This window comes from Salvia hispanica, chromosome 1 (assembly GCF_029641045.1).
Source record: "Salvia hispanica isolate PSC_SH4W2 chromosome 1, Shi_PSC_v1, whole genome shotgun sequence".
Taxonomy (NCBI): domain Eukaryota; kingdom Viridiplantae; phylum Streptophyta; class Magnoliopsida; order Lamiales; family Lamiaceae; genus Salvia; species Salvia hispanica.
Genome location: NC_142692.1, coordinates 38,154,920 through 38,175,490, shown reverse-complemented (window position 1 = coordinate 38,175,490; position 20,571 = coordinate 38,154,920). Strand labels below are relative to the sequence as shown.

Here is a 20,571-nt window from a genome sequence, read left to right as displayed (position 1 = left end):
ATGTGGAGATGAAGAAAGAGTTTTTTTTTTTTTTAGATTAATCAATCACTTCATAAATACTCCTTTGCTACTTATACGGTTGCTAGTGCGCTGCTCATCGACAACCCGATGTGGTGCTCCTTACCCAGATTTATCCGCCCCATCACCGCCGTATCACCTTCATCACTTACTATTTTATGCCACCACGGAGTTTCGGCGGCACCGGAAAAACTAGAATATAGCACCCAACTCGTCACACGGGAATACGCTGACCTAAATCTCTCCAACAAAGATTGCCAGGTTGCTCAAATTAGTGGAAAAATCAAAATTTGAATGAAATGCTAACATCTGTTCGATTGAGTTTTGCAGGAGGTTGGCCATGTTAGGGTCCGGCAGCATGTTAATCCTCTCAGTTTTTCCAAAATGGTAAATTATGTTGGTGCATTTTTATAATTTTACACTTTGTGTGTGTGTGAGAGAGAGAGATCCATATTTGTGTTTTGCGTAGGTACCGGTGGAACTCCCAGATTGGAATGCTGTTTATAAAGATGCTAAGCTTCCATTGATGGTGGATATTGGTAGCGGTAAGAGCTTATTTATTTCATGATATCCAAATTGTTATTTTGTTTATCTTATGCTTAGGCCATCTCCAACCATTTACGCCAAACTCAAACCCATTTTTGAGTATACGTCACACCAAAAAGTAGTTTTACTCCAACCATTTACACCATCTTTAAGTTTACACCATTTTTGAGTATTTGTCTAACAAAATTTTGGAGTAAACACCATATTTGGTGTTATTCCATTGAAAACCCCAAAAATGGGTTTGAGTTTGGTGTGCGGTTGGAGAAATTATCTACACCAAAAATGAGTTTTGGTATACGATTGGGGATGGTCTTAGGGATGGAAGCATGCAGTTCACTGGTAGTGTTTACAACTAAGTAATTTTAACCATATCTCTATTAATTTACACTTTTTCTTGTTTAACATTTTTGTGTTTCTGATCAAGAACATGATTGGATATTATGATACAGGAGCAGATGAAATCATGCGAAATTTGCATTTCTAAACTCTTATAGTGCTATCTTGTCACTAGGAACCTAATCTCACAGATTAGGTAAAAATTTCAGGTAGTGGGAGATTTCTCCTATGGCTTGCCAAAAGAAACTGCGGATTGAAGAATTATCTAGGATTGGAAATACGTCCTAAAGTATGCTATACATTCCTTTGAGCATATATCTAATTGCACTTTTTTACTTCGTGGAACCCAAACAACTTTAGAAATCTATTCCTACCTGACTACTTATTTTTCTGCAGTTGGCCAAACGTGCTGAGCATTGGGTACATGAACTAGGGCTGAACAATATGTAAGGATAACTTTACTTTATCTTGCTTTGGGAAGTCCTTAGAATTAGAATAATGGTTGACATGTTTGTGAATGCAGCCACTTTATGCATGCCAATGCAGCGGTCTCCTTCAAACAATTTATATCCACATATCCAGGTCCCTTGGTTTTAGTTTCTATATTGGTGAGTGTTTCTCATATCCAGGTCCCTCAGTTTTAGTATCTATATTACCCCCATTTTATGATTGTAGCTAGCTGTATTTTCTTATGTCGGAGAGTTATTTGCTTCATGTATGCAGTGTCCAGATCCTCACTTTAAGAAAAAGCATCATAAAAGAAGGGTTGTGCAGAAGCCTCTAGTCGATTCCATTGTAAAAGGCTTAGTTCCTGGAGGACAGGTAAGGGATTGCTCAGTGTTCTTTTCTGACCTGATACAATCTGATTAGGTCTTCTTCAATATATGCCATACTTGACACCATTTCCTGTTCTTTTTTTTCCTCAATACAAACCCAATTGTAAGATAACCGAGTGTAAAATTCGTTTCCAACTGGACAGTCATACACAACCCACTTTTGAAATGTCTTTAAAATGACAAGACATTTAGAACCTGCGGTATTCCAGCATGCGTACATAACTATTAAGTGTCATCTTCATTTTTTCTGTTGAGCAGATATTCATACAATCAGACGTCCAGGAAGTAGCAGTTGACATGAGGAAATATTTTGATGCTGAATTTGACAAGCTTGTGCATATTAACCATGTTGATCCTAATATTCTTTGCGACAATGATGGGTGGTTGTTGAGCAATCCAATGGGCATAAGGACAGAGAGAGAGATCCATGCAGAACTCGAAGGCGCAAGTATTTACAGAAGAATGTATCAGAAACAATGGTAACCAGCTGAAGAATCTTTAGACTAACCAGACCTCAGAACATGAGACCTGCACTCATTTCTGCTTGGAGTTGGAAGAAGTGGTTGATTTGTCAAGGAATGGAAACACGGCCTGGTGCAACAGTCTCCTTTCGCCGTTTCAGAGTTTCCCCGTGTCAGGATTTTGCAGTTGCTCCTCTACCCCCCACATCAATCTCTGTTTACATTCTCATTGTGAAAATATCATTCATTTTCTTTCCTAGTATTAATATATTCCATTTAGAAAGTTTGATGTTGACTATAAAGCACTTTCTTTTTTCATTGATGAAGTGATATAAATTGAAGAATTCATAATATTCATCTCTTTTTATATGAGTTACCCTTAAATCATTTTTTTATTTGTCCTTAATCACGAACAAATATAACAGTTCAAACTAATACAAAAAATAGCAAATATTACTACAACTTGAAAATGCATTAATGTACACAGTGATAGCCACCGGACACTAATCCAATGATGTATAACTTTCTACGAGCCTCGTTCTATCAGCCGGTGTACCACCATGTAAAAATGTTACAACAAACAAGCATACAACTAGAATACATTAACTTGTACACTTCATACATTCACTAGTGTTTTCGCTCCCATTTTCCTTCACGTCTACCATCGCGTTCTTTCCTGTCAATTATCTGGCGCGATTTGCTGCCCCTGGATCCATGCCTCTGACTAGATCCAAAACTAATGGGCTGCCCCTCCATGTCTGGATCCCCAACACTACCTGTATCACCTGAATCCTTGCTTCCATCAAAATTTTCTTCATAACTGCTGCCACATTCGTCTGTTCTTTCACGCGATTGCAGAATGGTGGGAAGTTGTCCCAAGAATGAACCCCTGCCAGGTAGAGCTGTTGTGGTGGTAGCATCAGCACCACGACTACTTGCTCTTAAGCTACCTTCGCCCCCATCCCTGCTTGCTTCTCTTTCACGATACCTATCCCGTGTTCTACTGGTTAAAAGCAATAAAGGTCACTTCACGAGAAAAAAGTCCTACAATTATCATGAATCTTACGTGGCTAAATATGCTCGATAGAATTTTTATCTTTTCAAGATTACTGTTCATTCATGAGTTACCAACACTCAGAAGGATCACTTTTTTTCCAGTTCCCTTTCATGAGCCTCAAAAATTATGTTTGGGGTTTTTCTACCATACTATCAATCTCTCTGCAGAACCATGGCTACTTTTTAGGGATAACAATATGAGAGACACCATGATAATTAATTTCAGCAACCTTAAATCGTAGCAAAAATAAGTATGTTACTCTCTCCGTCCACAAAAAATAGTCTCATTTGGATGCCATGGGTTTTAATGATAAATTGGTAAAGTAGGAGACAGGAGGAGAATAAATGAATAAAGTATGAGAGAGAGGAGAAAAAGTGGATAAAGTGTGAAAGAAAGTTTCCATTTTTGAAATGAGACTATTTTTTGTGGACATCCCAAAATGGCAAAATGAGACTATTTTTCGTGGACGGAGGGAATAAGAAACAAAACTTATAAATCTTTTCAATAGAATAAAACTCACCTAGTTTGACTGGAAGATGAAAATTCTCGTCTTGAAGGTCGGACTCCAGATTCTATTTGCTCAAGTTCCCGCTGGAGATCTCTCTACAAAAAAATTCATCTCTGTTAGTTAAGGAGCGACATGATTAGATAAATGAAATTTGAGAAACACGGATATCAAGTGCGGAGAGGAGCTCAAGTTGAACTCTCCCATTTATCAAAGCATATATAACTCAGGAGCAGGGATACAGACCAAAAGTTTGTCAGGATTCAAACTCATTATTGAATTATAAAAGCAAAGAAAATCTCAAAGAGAGAGAACAAAAGGGAAAAAAAAATTAAGTTAGATAACATAGAAAAGCATAATACATTCTAGGTCAGGATTGAAAGGCTGATAAAGCAGAAGGCTCCAACAATCAGAATTTGTGCCTAGCAATGCACGGATGAAGATTCATAAGCAAGCAGTTCTCATGAATTTCATAAAATCTACTACCTTCGTCCAAAGGTAGATGTCACATTTGGGAATGACACATGAATTTAGGTAGATGTCACAATTGTTTACTGGAGTGATAATGAAGAGAAAGTGTGATTGAATGTATTAATAGTTACTTTTGTCCAAAAGAGGAAATGTAACATGGGACAACAAAAGAAAAGAAAGTGAGACATCTACCTTAGGAAGGAGGGAGTACAAATTAGCTTATGATTATATATTCTAGTAATCATGGTGCAGTACGATAAGGCATTCTATTAAGTTATCAGTTACTCATGATCCAAGGATGATTTGCAGAAAAGTTGGCAACTGGGATGAGGCATGCAAATGTGACTCCTGAATCATAAACTTCTTATTCATTAAGAAAAATGAAAGCACGACCATCTTGCAACCAGTTACTATAGTAATCCTTGCCTGAGCCTGCTTTTCTTTCTCCATTTCAAGATTGTTCCGTAATTCTCTAGTTTTTGCTCGTTCAAGTTCAAGCAACTGCTGCCTCTCGAGCTCCTTTTCTACCTCTTCTGCTCTCTCTCTGATAATCCATAATGCAGATTTGTCACTACAAATAATATTCACATACTATATATATATAGGGGTGCATTAGGGTGCATCCTTTCTTAAAATGACAACGTACTTCCAACCTCGTGCTGCCACATGGCATGTAATATGCAAGATTGTTCCATAATAAATCTAGTCGGATTGCATTAACAGATAGTTTAGTTTTGCATTAAACATAAATTGTCTATAATGCAAAATAAATTGTGTTATGTCCATAAGGCAAAATAAACAGTATGTCTATATTTATAACGCAAATTAAACAGTATATGTCTATAATGCAAAACTAAATTATCTATGATGCAATTTGTCTACATCTATAATGCAATATGTGGAAATCCATGTTCAACGTCCATTAATGTATATTGCATTTGTAGCGTTTATAATTTTGCATGTTTAAGTGCCACATGGCACCACGAGGTTGGAACTTGGAAGTAGGTTGTCACTTTAATATTAGTTGTCATTTAAGTACATCCCTATATATAGAGAGAGAGGTGTGATCCGTTGTTAACTCTGTTAACTCATCAATGCGGTGTATTAAAAATGTCAATACGATAATATTGAAATGTACATAAATTTAGTTGACATTTTAATACATTGTGTTGACATTGATATTTAAAATGTCAACACACTAACACAGTATATTAAAATGTCAACCCAAATTTGTATTAACATTTTAATGAGATCGTGGTGACATTTTTAATAATTGCGTTGACGAGTTAGCAATTTAAGAAAAGTTAGCATTATAACACACTCATATAAATATAGGGGTGTGTTAACATCAAAACCAATCTTACATGTAAAACGTCATTAATGTACATTAAACGGCATAAAATGTACTCTACATGGTTTGACGTTTTGACAAAAGATAGGGTTTTGATATGAATGCCCCTATATATATATATATGACAATAAACCAGAAAAAAGGTGAAACCTATCAAGCTTCTGAATGAGTTCTGCTTCTCGTAAAGTTGCCTCTTCTAAAAATTGTTGACGGGCACGCCTCAAAAGAAGCTTTTGTTGCCTGCGAGCGACTATTTCATCCCTGAGTTTTGCCTTTTCTCTGGTGAAAGAGTCCAGAAAGGGCAGTAATAAGTACTTGATTATTCAAAATATTGATGTGGTTATACTCCTGTTTCTATTCTATTCTTTGGTAAAATTAAGTACTTAACATGAAAAAATATTAACAAAATAAAATATAAAATGTGTTGACAAAAATACATTATTTATTAATTTCATATAATTCCACATATTCAAATGGAAATGTATGCATATTAATATATATCTCATTAAACACTAATGTAAGAAGACCAGATATGAACAAGCATTAATAGCACTTACATAGATTTAATTCCTTCTTTAATTTGTTGCAATCGAAGATCATCCTTTGAATAGGCTGCAAGGAACAGAAATGAGTATAAAAATTAATTAATCTAAAGTTGCACAAATAACATCTCACAGAATTAGTTGGTAGTACACTATCAAGTGGAAAAACTACTATTTGCCTCATATATATTAATGACAAGATAAATCTCTTTCTGCAGATCTGCTCCTAAATAGCTAGTATTAGTAGTAATATTGCAGTAAGAGAAAACTACATCAGGGGCAACTAGTATTACTGGACATAAATGGAAATTGGCGCCAATCTTTGAGTTTGAAGGTTGAATCAGGTAGTGGGTGCTCCTTTTGCAGAAATTCCATTTCCATTTGAGCTTCTTCCAGCTCCTACAAGAATAATAAGAAATTACTATGTGGTATAATTTACTAAAATAAGCAATGGTTAGGGTTCAAAGGCTGACCATGAGCCTCTGTTCAGCATCCTTTGAGAAGAAGTCCAAGTACGATTTGGCAGAGGTTAAATTGCCAATAACCTGGAATTAATGAAAGATAAGTGGACGCCAAACCATAGTGAAGTGCAGTACGAACGTAAACAACAAGTCAACTTATGTTTCATTTGAAAATTTCAATATTCATTATCAATTATTTGAAAGCTGCACAAGTTTCTTAATATGTTTGAAAAAATAATTTTAGGGAGAAAATAAGAAATTCTGTAAAATTAATTTTAGGGAGAAAATAAGAAATTCTGTAGTTTCAATTAAGAGCAATTAGCAAAATGACACATAAAGTTGCAAATAATGTTCAGTTTCATGTATTTGCCTTTCAAATTGGCAAATTTGTTTTCCAGACAAAAGATTAACTTTCATATAAAGTAGTGAATCCTTGATGAATACCATAAGAATGGAATCGCGGGTAGTTAAAAAGTCAGGAAGTTGCTGCTTTGGAGGAGTTGAAGAAAGCACTTCCCTCAAGACCTACATCCAAGTAGAAAAATGAAGGGAACGAAAAAAAAAATATTAAGTACATTGGTAAGTTCTAACTGATACAGAATTGAAGAAGAAACGTAGAATAAAGAAAGAAGATTCAGATACTGATAATTCAATTGAAGGCTATTGCATTTGGACCGTATTTTACCATCTCAAATTGTAAGCCCTGTTGGATATTATAATGCGTATCAGACTGCAATACCTGTTTAGCCTGTTCCCCGTCGCTTTTAAGACTGCATAGTGCTTCACAAGCCTTTTTCTCTAGGCTGGTGCAATACCTATCTACAATTAATAAGAAAAATGGAGTACTTTTAGATATATGTCTGACAGCATTAGATTAGCTATTTTTGTTGATAAGATGTGTGAGGATTACCAATTTTAGACATTCCAAGAGCTTCAATACTTCTCCAAATACTTTCTGGAATCAGTGAAATATCTTCAGATGGACAATAAAGAAAAACACTGGCTATGAGCGCCAAAGAGAATTGTGTAAGTGGGCCATAACGTGTTGGTTGTGAAAGAGCCGTCAAACACTGAAGAATGTTGTCAGCAGATGCAAGAAACGATTGCAGTTTAGACCTTGCAGAAAATGGTATGAAGTTGATAAGAAGTGCAGTTGCATTTGTTCTCAGGAGCAGTGATGTATCAGAAGATGCCATCAAGGCTACGTTGTCCCATGTGGCTGCAACTAAAGAAGATAAAATCTGCTCATTAGCAGAAATGGGTGAAACAGGTGTAGCTATAACAGACTCGATTGTTGATGATAGAATTAACTTTCCACCATCAACATCCTGGCCCACAAGTCTGCCCAAGTGCTTTAGTGCAATATATCGTTGTTCCGGCTCAGGATGCACAAGCATGGCACAGAAAAGATCAACCAGAGGGACTTCATTCTGACAGACCTTATAGATACCTCTTGCTAACAACAATTGTATCAGTTTGTCAGTTAATATTCTCCAAGAGATGTTTGGAGCACTGTTAGAAAAGTTCTTAACCGCTAAGCATATGTCACTTATCACATTATCCAAACAAAAGTGCTGGGGCACTCCCAGGAGAGAGTCGAGTAACAGAGATGCGACCTCCCAACAATGCTTATCCTGAAGCAGTAAGATCTTTTTAGATAGTCCTTCAAGACTTGTCCTCCAAATATCTTGCACATCATCAAAAAGTTTGCTCGGATGGAGATCCTCTACTCCTGAAGAGACAGAAACTCTATCAGCAATCAACCATAAGCACCTTGAGTATATCAAACACTCAGCACATGTGGAGGTCAGTTTCTTGGACAGTTTATTATGTAGTCTCCAGCACTGTTCCAAGGTCGGACTGAGTTTCGAAATAATGGCCTCTATTTCTTTTGGTAATGTCTTTACTTCTTCCAAAGTCAATCGACAAACCTTTTGACTGACATCAGCAACTGGTTTATCTTGATGCTCTCCAGATACATCAGTAGGAGAGGGGGAATAGCATATATCATTGAGAAACCAGGAGGAGAACTCAGGAAAACCATTAACAAAGCTAATGCTAGCATCGGAATCTGGAGAAACTTGAAGTGGAATAATACCCCAGACTTTAGAAGTAGCAATTAGTAGGTCTCTGCAGTTCTCCATGAGAACCTGATATGCGCAAATATAATCAAGCAAAGAATTTGTTCCATCAGATGAGGCAAAATCGGCCCATAACAGGGCGGACTGTAAGAGTTCTGCTTTCCTCTGGAAGGACAAATTACCAAAAACAGAAGCTAGAACATATATTGTTAGTGCCTGGCATTTTCCTTTTTCCACAGAAGTGCCTAGATCCTCGCCAGTAGACTTTATAAATTTAAATAGCTCACTGAAGCATAAAGATTCAAAATTCTGGCATGATTCATCTACTAATGAATCTTCCCCAGTAGGCACCTTATTAAGGGAGTATGCTATAATGGGCTTTAACAAATGCAATATCGATTCAAGAAATGATACGTCGCAGTATGATGTCTGACAAAGGGATACAAACACTTGCACCACTCTCGGTATCTCTGGAACCATTGCTTCCATATGCTCAACTACAATGGTTTCAAGAATGTAAAGGACAACAGCTTTTGCGTTCTTGGCAACAAAACCTTTGTAATAATCAGGCTTGTCTTTGGATAAGGCCTGGGTATTCTTACTCTGCACAAAGGGACTTAAGCATAAATCAGAAAACCAACACATTAGATCTGGCACCATATAGGTAGAAAGAAATTTCATTTGCAGGCCAACTGCCTCCAAAATAGTTTCACCAAAACCTATAAAGTCTTCCTTCAAATTAGGAAAATATTTGCTGATAACAGGATACAAGACATGAAAAGATTGCCATCTATCTTCACATCCTAGACCCTTGCTTCCATCCTCACAATTTATATCTGGGTGAATACTCAATTTCTCAATCTGCTTGCCCACATTTTTCTGATCAGCGATGTTATCAACTACAGAGAGGTCATCCGAGAATATGGATAAAAGATATGTTAACTCTGGCAAATCAGAAACTAGGAAGAGACGGTCATCAAGATATTGCTTGGAATTGCGTGCAACTGCCATCCATCCAAAATACCTAACAATCGGGAAAGGAGAAGAAGAAAAGGCCGGTACTTTCTGCAGCCAAACCAAACTAGGAACAAGATTCGAGAACCGAAAACCATTTCTGACATTAACTGGTAGTACAGATCTTTCATCATTGCCACTTGAACCAATGACCAAGTTTTGAAGGAGAATCCAGCAGCGTTGCACCTCATGCAGCTTTATATTGGGTAACTGTGGGTCGCCTTCCTTTGATTGGTAACAAAAGGATGTCAAATGCATGTTCAAGGATTCAGCAAACTTTAATATCACATCAACCACAAACTCAGGTGCACAGAATAATCTAGTTGCAGAATGCAACAGAAAAAGAAGGCACCACATTAGAATCTCCTGCCTTGGATGCTGCTCCTGATGTGAGTCTATCTGCAAATGATGTATCAAGAAATCGCACAGTAGTGCTTGATTCTGCCTAACCAAGGTAATCGCATCTGCTGAGAGATTATCCTGCAGGAACAAATTAACAGCATCCTCGCCCCCTTCAACAGACAATCCCAAAGTTTCGCCCTCTGATGCCACTTTGCGGTACTTCCTGTCTAAGTCAGCTGCCTCAATCAGGATTTCAAGAACAACTCTGTCCCTTCTCCTTTCAATATCTGCAACAAGTTTCAAATCATTATCTTTTTGTCCAAAAAATTTCTCCATATCTGCTGCTCCGTGATTATTAGAATTTCCATGGTAGATATTGCTCACACTGGATAAATTGTCCTTGAGATAGACCATAAAGTAGGGATTTATATAACATTCTGCAGCAAGAAGCAAAGCATCTATGGCAACGTCATGACTCTCCTGAGTAAACTTTTTCTGGGAGATCAAGTTCAGAGCTAAACGCCTAAACTCAGAGGCCCTTAGCTCACAACCTCTATAATTTGCGAGTTGTGAATAATCAGCCAGCAAATTACTGAATTCAATACCCTGGTCAGCATCAAGTGCAGCATCATTTCGAAACTGGTTGACTGAATTTTTAAGACTGGCGTTGTTGACCTCTAAACTTACATTCAGATGGTTAGAATCTGAAATATTTTTGTCTGTGCTGGATGGAACATGAATGAGGGACATTCTATTCAGTTCTGGTGGAGCAAAGAGAAGATTGACATCCTCCAATACATCCACTTTCCCGGTAATGTCAGTAATATCGACCTTTGTATCAGTAGTCTCTTGGCTATTTGACCGAGAAGAGATTACCCCATGATGAGAAGAAAGAGGTAGAGAAGCTAATGACTGTGGCTCCACCTTCCCAGGAGAAGGGAACTTGCGATTGTCAATATCAGGAGGTAACTGCATCTGAGGATCCAAAACTGATAGAAGTACACTGCACACAGAGCACCTCAAGGTGTTATCAATGTTTAATTGCAGAAAGAGATCAGTAGCAGAAAGGCGGAGCATGAGTAATACCATAAACATCCAAGTTTCACAAAACAAAGGCTTAGCATAAAATATACTTATGACTTACTAAACTACAGCAATATTATAGTAGAAGATGCTATAATCCTCATGTGAATTACGAGCAACACTAATGAGCTTATCTCAGTGAACATCACAAGCAAGGAAAACTTATAGTCCCTTGAGTCCTTGGCATTATTAAGTTACAAAAAAACTGTATTCCTGTTATATATTGCTCTTATTCAAACCAACTTCCTGCTGAACATATGGCATGTTCAAATAAGGGTGCCTATCAAATTATGCAGGGGCCAAACTGAAACCAGGGAGAAGATAACCCCCCATGAGTTCCTTCTATAACTGGAAACAGTTCGGAATATTTATGATTACTTGAGATGTGTCAACACGAAACAGTCAACTGGATCACAAAATAAAGGGTGCCTATCAAATTAGTATGCAGGGGCCATACTGAAACCAGGGAGAAGACAACCCCCCATGAGTTCCTTCTATAACTGGAAACAGTATGGAATATTTATGATTACTTGAGATGTGTCAACACGAAACAGTCAACCTAATCATAAAATAAAGAGTGCCTATCAAATTAGTATGCAGGGGCCATACTGAAACCACGGAGAAGATAACCCCCCATGAGTTCCTTCTATAACTGGAAACAGTTTGGAATATTTATGATTACTTGAGATGTGTCAACATGTAACAGTCAACTAGATCACAAAATGGTCGCAAGTCGCAACCTCTAAAAAGAAAGCAGATAGAAGAGATCTCTAAGCAAAAACTCATAATCATTAAATAATAATTAATAAAGGTGCCAATTTTCACAAAAATGAAAGCCCTGCATACCAAATGTATATTAATTCTTATATGCTATTACCTAGGAGCAACAGATACACGTCTCCATTCAGCCTCAAGAGACGGAAGTACCGCAGACTTCCTTACCGCTGTGCGAATGACATTTATTGCAGTAGCACAATTCTTTTCTTGATTTTCACTAAAAATGGAAGATACATTTCCAAAGGCTATCATGCCCTTCAAGGGGGTTAAGGAAGGATCCAGATAAGGTTCGAGCATCTCCACCAAGAAAAGTAACTGGTATTTAGCTTCCTGAAACATGTCATTATTAAGAAACCAGTGAAAGAATCATTTAGTGAGAATTTTTTTCTTTGGGAACAGAATCGGATACGGACAAACTTAAAGCAATTTCAACACTTTGTACATTAACATGTTGCTAAAAGCACTACCTTATATTTTGCCATAATATCATCCATGTTTCCAGATAGCATCAGGACAATATACTTGAGGGCAGCACGTCCACGGGAGAATGAAACATGAGTGCCCTGTAAATGATAACAGTCAGGCCTTAGTTAGCCTAAAGCATCGCAGGTCCACATCAAGAGAGATGGTTGTATTAAATGGACCATCCAAATGGGAACAGATAAGTTACACCAATTCATCGACTGCTCTAATGGCCAAACCTAGTACTCATCTCTAGCAATATGAAACAGGCCAAGAAAAGGTACACTGATGACACCAATAAAACAGCTTACTGTAGATATATGCTACTTTGTAATAAGACACCAGAAAACAGATGATAGATTTATATATTCCAGTTCACGTTTCTTTCCCAGTCCCAGGTCAGAATAACCAATCAGAAATACGAAAGGAGAAACAAAAGTCTGTCTTTAGCTTGAACCCTCTCTGGTAGCTCCAATTTCCAACAAAGATATTAAGTACACAGAATTGGAAGGAAAATATTTAATATCATCTGCAACAATAATAGCATAATAGATCATGTTCTTTTATACTATTTCCTCAGAGAAACAGAAGGACTACTCCACTGAAAAGACAAGAAAATAAACTATAGTCATCCAAGAAAAATGGAATACCTGGATCACACCCAGAAGGTCCTCCAAGAGCTCAATGGTCAAGTCCACCTTCAATCAAGAACATTACAACAAATTAAAAAAATGGTAACCCAGACAAAATATATGTGGTCCATTCTATTATGACAATACGCATAACCTTTGCAATCACTTGAGCAGTCCATGGTGCCAACACACCACAGCACAGATCAATAAGAACACACGCTGCTTTAGCCTGCAATTGGAGATAGTTGGTTTAATATTATGAACTAAATGCAGAAGCAAATGGAGTTGCTATGGGATATGAATTTTGTCTCCTACAATCCTCTCTGCTACATAAAAACATATAATGTTAATTATGTTATGCTACATCGATGTGTTTAGTTGATCAACCTATCACACATATGAAACTAATTGGCATAAAGCCGTAGTAAACGTGATCTTATCATCAGACTTGAGAAAGAAGAATAATAATATGAATACGATTGCTGTTAAATTGTTAAGTTTCAAAAGTTAACCAACTCCTGAACAGGCAGCAAGTACAACTTCTATGCTTGGTCCACCTGCAAATATATCAAACACAACCTAGCCTAAATTATGAAAGTCTTAATGAGTGCACAAGCTATGGAAATGAGTATTTCATACAACTGGGTGGGGAAGAAGGTGGTCACAGCAAAGAATATGCTTAGTAACTGTTCCTTTTTAACAGAAATTATCATCAATTATATTCAAATCATAAGAAGTAGCATAACCAACATGTGATGGTGAGAAAGATGCTAAATAGCCAGCACAAGCCCGAAGTAAAGGACAGTAGATCGCTGAAGATGAAGTTGCCACAATCTGCCATTACAATTATATAGATTAAAAACTGAGTGCACTTTGAAAAATGTTTCAGCAGAACATTGCACATAGAACGCATGATACCTGAGAAAGTGCATTTTGTACAAATGGTTGTTTCCAAAGAGAGAACTTGTCATCAATCTGATAAGGACTGCTTGAATTAGGTCGAAGTGCTGTAGCAAATCAGAAGGGATAGAAGAATTGAGAAATGCCATTGAGAATTAAAACATCCTTCCAAATAACAGATTTATTAAAGTTTTAAGCAATTACAGTTTAATATTGTATACATTCGATAATAATATCCATTTAAGACTTGAAGTGTAATTCTGAAACCTGAGTTGGAGTAAGTCTAAAACATAGCATCAACATGTATATCATAAGTCCAAAACATAGCATCAACATGTATCTCCAAAATCCAAACGTGAATAAGTTCATCTTTATTTGCAAATGGTTGAATTGTACCAATTTAGATGAGAATAGACTTGAGAAAGAGACCTTTATTTCAGTCTTCTTTCAGTTATTTATGTGGGTTTGTACTTTGTATAAAAGTTAAATGAAACTCTGATAAGCATATAAGCTAGGGAGCCCTAACTTAACCCAAAGCCATGGTGAAAGGTGAAGGATTGACTCCCACTTATACGCCATTCCACACTTTCATGTGGAACCGATGTGGGATTCGTATCAAACTGGTAGTATTATATTTGAATTTGACATAAAATCAAAACCAAAGAACTGGCTATCTTATTTCAACTGAATCAAACTTACTCATATTAATATTCTGATACAAAGAGCCAAGTCACAAATCGAGTTTTAACTAAATAGGGCTGCTTTTCCACTACAAACACAGTGATTTATATCGCCATACACATCTACATAAACATCAATCAGCCAAAGGCCTAGAATTTCTGTGATAATCTGTTACCATTCTTTAAAACCCAAATCATAAAGCATTCAGAAGTCTACAATGTAAGTAGATCTAATTACATGTTACAGGAGGAAATAGTATGGTTAAACAACAAGGACCTGTAAATGGATGCAGAAGTAGCTAAAATAACTAACTAAGCATCAGTGCAAAGAGATAAGGATGATTGAAAAAGTAGTCATAGACTGGCAAAATTCTTGAAATGGTACTATTTAAGAGCTAGATTCCCGAAATGGGATAGTACCATATTGAGAACTTTCCCTCATAGCCTTCACCCTGACAAAATCTATAGAACTTTTTTGATATTTTTATTTAAGAGTGAAACAATCTATATCTTATTTGGAAAAACAGAATATTACAGGAGAACAATGTTATAGTTTTGATGTCAGAACTTAACATTCTACGAAAAGGGCTGCGTTAATTCAAGGCTCATTAATTCTAGATAGAAGAGTGGTAGTAGCAGTAGGACCTGGAAGCAAGGCTTGAATTAGTGGTAATGCCAGCCAAAGATCTGAAGTATTTTCAGCAAGCTTACTACAATGTGATGGCTGAAACAAGAACAAACCATTGCTAATTACATTTTGATAGAAATTCACTACTTCAGGTTCAATGCCAAACAGACCAGATCAGGCTTCATGTAGCAAACCTGGGAAGTGGAAGCATAAAGAACATGCATTAGTCCTTCTTCAACAGCTGCAGAATCTAACACGTTTAGGTATGTGAGGTCCCAAGAATCAAATGGAATTTGAAATTCCTCCCCGAACAAATTCGAGTAATCAGGTAATGAAATAGGATCACGATGATCAGATTTAGGACTCTCATCATGAACAGAAGATGTAATCTCCGAAGCTAGACCAGATGCAGATAATTCGTGCATCAGTATAGGCTCCATAAACTTCAAAAGAATTCTTGATACCTGTTAACATCATGGGCCTCAGAAGCAAACCTATACAAAAACCAGGATATACATAAGGAAGTAGCACGCATTTCTCACCGTCCTGCAGACATTCCCCAGGTTCAAATCTTTATAAGCCTTTCTGAGTAGTAAAAGGACTGCATCAGCACGGAAAACCAAGTGCATAGATATAGGTAGGGAAGCAGACAATGTAGTCCTTGATCTCCTTGGCTGAGCATGGAAGAACAGAAAAATTGCAATTAGCCATAAACATTGAATCAAATGTAATAAGGTGCCAATATGGAACATTTCAAGTACAAATTGGTAGGAGCATTTATACTACGAATTTCAGAAGAACATTTTCTCATCCTTTTTTTCCACTAAGTAATGATTTGATTTCAGGAAACCCTTAATGCTTTAATAATTAATAGTATACACAAGCCATAATTCTTATCTTCTTTTTTTCTTTTCTTATTTTTTTGGGGGGGTGGGGGTGGGGGATTATACTGTGGTAGTGTGGTCATCACAGTACAAAAGTCTCGATGCTTCCAAAATCCAATCAATGACAAACACGCCAACACTCTTGTTACAGTCTTTAACATCTACAATGTTGAAAATAAAATTAAAAAGCTAACAGAGTCAGAGCAGACGCTTAAGAATATCACTGTCATCGTCAGCTTAAAACTAACCGTTTTGCAAAGTAAAAGAAGTAAAATTATCTGAATTGTTTTACCCCTTGTAATATATAAAATGGATTATGCAAAGAATGTCGGCATCAATCTGTCTATGGGGAGCAATTTCACAATCTCACCAGACACACATACAGAACTTAAACCAGAACTGAATCACAAAAAGAAATGGATTGCTGATCAGGAAAAGATCAGAGAACTTGTATAGCTCAACTACAACTATGAACAAGATGTTCATCTTTTTACATTATTCTGATGTATCCGAAGTAATTGAACTGAAAAGAACCTCCATTTCATGCGAAGCAAATTTCAAAATGAGTACCAGACACAGAAAGAAAAAACACAAGGAAACACAATTACCAATAAGAACATTAGTAACAGGAATCACACATACTCTCAAAGAGCTGACAGCATCACAAACATATAATATAGGATGACTATTGCAGTACCTCAAAGTTTGAGGAAACCGTCAGTGCAGTAGATGACATATTGGTCTTAGAAGCTTCATGGTCAGGAAAATTAGGAGCCAGCCTTGCATTCTCTCTGTCATGTTACGACAAACACTCTTTAGGTTTAATGTTTAATGCTGAACAGCTTATAAAATTTTCTGGTAATAATTCGATGTAAAGAGTGGTATCATTTGAGGTTCGAGACACTTAAAGCTGGCAAGTCATTAAGTAAGTTGATTCAGCATGGTATTTTAAGGCCAAGAAAACATGAAAACAAATACCCTTAAGAAAGACTGAACAAAAAGATCCTAACATAGCTCGTAGAAGAGACAGGACTACATAGAAATCCGGAGGGAGTTGGACAACCTCTTAGAAATCGAAATCATATACTTTAACATAGAAAGGATAGATCAGTCCGCAATTAGCACTTTTAGCAGCCTCAAGTCTACCTTTCAATATGCTATGGCACAGGATGGAAACTCAGATGAGTGACTAATTGGTACTTTGAATTCACAACAAATGTTATGACCACGAGGGATTTCTTTTCCAGTAAATTAGCAAGAAGCCTTGCAAACCATACCTTTTAGCAAAACATAGGATAAGATGACTTCTTTTCATATAGCCAATCTCTTATTCCTCCTATTAAGGATATCTCGCTATGTGTTCCTCTCTTAACTTCACTCAACACAAACAGAAAGATTCTAACCCAACCAGTTCACAACATGGGCTTCCCTAGTAAGTAACTACTTAAGTAGATGTGGATGCATAGATATTTCCCTATTCGCAATTAATGGCTATACATTGTAAGTAGCTTTACGGGGCATGTACACTGTTAAGCACCAACTCAAACTTGCAGGATACAAATTTAGGAAATTAAAACCACTGAAACCTATAGCAATAATTGAAATTTCGTGCTCAATGTAAATCAAGTATGTTCTCAACCTAGGACCCTATCCTGCTCCTTTAGCAACCCACCCAGCATAGACCATGATCCTAGTGTCAGAAAAGTCACTATGCTTCTTGAACAAGGCATTCTATTCATTCAGCAACACATTGCAAATTGAAGATCAGATTAATATGTAAGGGATAATGACCAGATGAAACAGTAAAGTACGTGAACTACCAAATACCAATTGTCAACCTACTTCTCAAGCAGTACGCACTTGTGGCAGAATTGATACACAGAGAACCCTCATGATATATAAATGATGTTGGTTAAAACCTTTAGTGAGAAAAGCACCAGCATGTTAAGGGAAGCTCAGTGCGGAACTTCGCACCTATATGCTAGGTTCATGTACCTTTCGCTTGAAATCCGAAGGATAGGATAAAATGGACCGGCAAGCATAGCCAGAAAACGCATAGTAGGTTCTGCAGCTTCTGCAAAGCTATTAAGATCAGCCTGCAAATATTAATCCATATGTGCAATAAAACTTCAGTTACATGTAGACTACAACACATACTTTTCACTAGATAAACTGGTCCGAATCTATACCTCAAGGTGAGGAAGAAATCTTGCCAACCGGCTTGTAACGTCTTGAAGCAACTACAAACGAACAGTTAGAAAAGAGAACAATAACAGAATTATGAATAATGCATTAGCCATGTAAGTCAATGTTAGCTAATTCACCTGGAGATGCATATCCACAGCATCTTGTTTGTGTGATATAATGTACGGTAACAAGTAGTTAGCAACAGGTTGGAACTCTGGCTCTAAACCAGGAACCGAAATCCCAATTAGCTGCAATTGAAAGGGCACTCGGGTTGTTATATTATAAACATAAAATTTTAGCAGCATGGGTTTCAAATCTTCGGTCATAATTAACATTGATCTGTACTGTAATGGAAAAAAGTGCATTGACAAATATGGCTAATAATGTGAAAAAAAAATCGAATTGCACACAGAACAGAAAATTAACTGAACATATCTGCCTTAAATGCTTAGACAGTTACATGTTACAGCTCAATCATGATCACCTAGAAGCAAGAACAAGGAGTACAAATTCAATGATTACCTGAACAAAAAACAAAGCAATTGGGTTTCCACGCATACAAGATATCCGCACAAAGCGGCAAGGCGTGTAATTCATTGGGTACATCATGTCACGCCGAGGAGCTTCACAGCGGGGACGAACCTTAACAAAGGTCTCTGGCTGTCGAGTGAACATGTAAATTGGGTGAAAAAATTATCCACTTCAAAGTCACTAAGAAAATATATCACTCTAAGACTACATGAGAAAAGTAAACTGTGAGTCCAAGGGCATAAGATATGAGGATTGACAAAACTTCAGATGCCAGGCAAAAGAATCGAAGATGACAAGTAAAAAACAAAGGATAAAAGAGCTAATGTGTAAAACAGTATCTAATATGTTCAAACAATCAAAATAGGTAAATTAGTCAGTCATTGCCATTCCCCCAATGGGCCACTACCATGCAAAGTTCATGGCAACTAAACCAGATATGGTTCATGGCAACTTGTGCTCTGATTAAAACTGAAGAGAAGATGAGATGTCTGTAACAGGAAATACAATCCTAAAAAGCCCATGAAATTGCCTTTTCCCAATAGTAAGTGTGACCAGATAAAATATAGCACAAAATATAATCTTCCATTTATATTGAAAGAGAATTAAATAACTCGTCCTAGATATGGTTCCAAATACAAAATCACAAACAAAAGAAAGAAAAATTACAAAAATAATCATTAACATGTCTAGTCTTCTCTCTACAGGTGGTGGGGTGGGAGGAGGGGGTAAGGATATAATGTGATCCATGAAACCGACTAACTTTGGCACAATAATTTACATGAAGTAAAGTCCCCATCATTCTTCTTCGTGCCTAATAAGTTTTAACAAAAGAGAAAAGATGCGACGAGGAAAAGATGTGACGGTGAAAAGATCAGATTTTGTACACGATCAAATAAGAAGATTATATACAGATACTTGGCATACAGAAATTCTCAAAACTCATGTTAAACAAACCTTATAACGTAACCCAGCTGAAATTTCCCATTCCAGAACTGACTTATTATATATCCGTATGTGTGAGAGCAGACATGGTTCCTGTGAAGGAGAAACACGAAAGCATTAGACAACAATTGCAAGTGTAACATATTAGCATTAAAATTTCCAGGTTGTTAGCTGAATTAAGCAGTGAGTGAAGTATATAACCAATTAAAATTCAAAATTTTAACACCCTTTTTGCAAATACAAGATATAAAATACAGTATGTGGCAGCATCCCAAATTAAGCACAGCCTCAAGATTCTCTCACACCAACTACTTGAATCAATAAACTAAGCACAATCAACTGAATTCAAAACAAGAATGCAACACTAGAATTCAATGGGGGGGGAAAGAAGAAAAAATTCGCATGAGCAAAACATACATCGAGCTCAAGCAAGATCCACTCTTTGGTGTTAGTGGCGGTCGACCAATGGTTGCGGAGGTCTGTATCGAGCAGGTGAGCAGCCTTCTGTGCAGGTGATTCTCTAGACATCGCCTTCACTTTGTAAACCAATGGCTTCACCCTTGGCTCCAACTCTACCTCCATCTCTCTCTCTCTCTCTCTCTAGATGTAAGAGTAAATATATGTATGTGAGAGAAAGTCGGTATATGATTCGGCGCTGCGGATTCTTGGGGGTTTTTACAGTGGGAGAGAAACTTGTCGTAGTCACCCCTTGAAATTCAATTTTCAGAATTTGAGAAATCAAGATTGTTAAGACCGTGTTTGGATGTTGAACTAGCACATAGTACTATTACAATATTAATTTATACTCCCTATTCAGTCCTTTTAATCATTATTATTAGTACTG

General features: G+C 36.9%; 2 protein-coding genes across 4 annotated transcripts; one reads left to right on the top strand and one right to left on the bottom strand.

Moving 5' to 3' along the window:
• The first annotated feature begins 30 nt into the window (after nt 1-30).
• LOC125221821 (uncharacterized) lies at nt 31-2,552 on the top strand. The gene is made up of 8 exons (XM_048124091.2): nt 31-279; nt 349-405; nt 488-563; nt 1,110-1,189; nt 1,297-1,346; nt 1,424-1,508; nt 1,624-1,722; nt 1,995-2,552. The coding sequence occupies exons 1-8, from the start codon at nt 109-111 to the stop codon at nt 2,217-2,219; spliced, it is 843 nt and encodes a 280-aa protein (XP_047980048.1). The 5' UTR covers nt 31-108; the 3' UTR covers nt 2,220-2,552.
• A 77-nt stretch (nt 2,553-2,629) lies between these two features.
• LOC125221818 (uncharacterized) lies at nt 2,630-20,454 on the bottom strand. 3 transcript variants are annotated; one of them, XM_048124086.2, is made up of 26 exons: nt 20,145-20,454; nt 19,740-19,820; nt 18,777-18,914; nt 18,392-18,502; nt 18,257-18,307; nt 18,063-18,163; nt 16,765-16,858; nt 15,726-15,857; nt 15,378-15,647; nt 15,201-15,279; nt 13,894-13,982; nt 13,726-13,809; nt 13,130-13,204; nt 12,994-13,041; nt 12,349-12,444; nt 11,982-12,211; nt 7,495-11,024; nt 7,324-7,403; nt 7,029-7,109; nt 6,597-6,668; nt 6,417-6,522; nt 6,139-6,193; nt 5,732-5,860; nt 4,657-4,774; nt 3,775-3,857; nt 2,630-3,200 (listed from the first exon to the last, which is right to left on the bottom strand). In XM_048124086.2, exons 1-26 carry the CDS (start codon nt 20,307-20,309, stop codon nt 2,825-2,827), a joined length of 6,474 nt encoding a protein of 2,157 aa, XP_047980043.1. In that variant the 5' UTR covers nt 20,310-20,454; the 3' UTR covers nt 2,630-2,824. The 3 variants fall into 3 exon arrangements, with proteins under 3 accessions (XP_047980043.1, XP_047980044.1, XP_047980045.1); XM_048124087.2 differs by having other exon boundaries at nt 2,630-3,197; XM_048124088.2 differs by having other exon boundaries at nt 2,630-3,185.
• Between the last annotated feature and the right edge of the window lie 117 nt (nt 20,455-20,571).

Excerpts from the sequence above, each read along its gene's own strand:
- LOC125221818 (XM_048124086.2), bottom strand. The coding sequence starts at position 20,309 with ATGGAGGTAGAGTTGGAGCCAAGGGTGAAGCCATTGGTTTACAAAGTG. Across the intron at positions 19,821-20,144 it reads GGATCTTGCTTGAGCTCGAT|GAACCATGTCTGCTCTCACA; the intron begins GTATGTTTTGCT and ends TCTCCTTCACAG. Across the intron at positions 13,810-13,893 it reads TACAAAATGCACTTTCTCAG|ATTGTGGCAACTTCATCTTC; the intron begins GTATCATGCGTT and ends TTGTAATGGCAG.
- LOC125221821 (XM_048124091.2), top strand. The coding sequence starts at position 109 with ATGTGGTGCTCCTTACCCAGATTTATCCGCCCCATCACCGCCGTATCA. Across the intron at positions 280-348 it reads TCTCCAACAAAGATTGCCAG|GAGGTTGGCCATGTTAGGGT; the intron begins GTTGCTCAAATT and ends TGAGTTTTGCAG. Across the intron at positions 1,723-1,994 it reads GCTTAGTTCCTGGAGGACAG|ATATTCATACAATCAGACGT; the intron begins GTAAGGGATTGC and ends TCTGTTGAGCAG.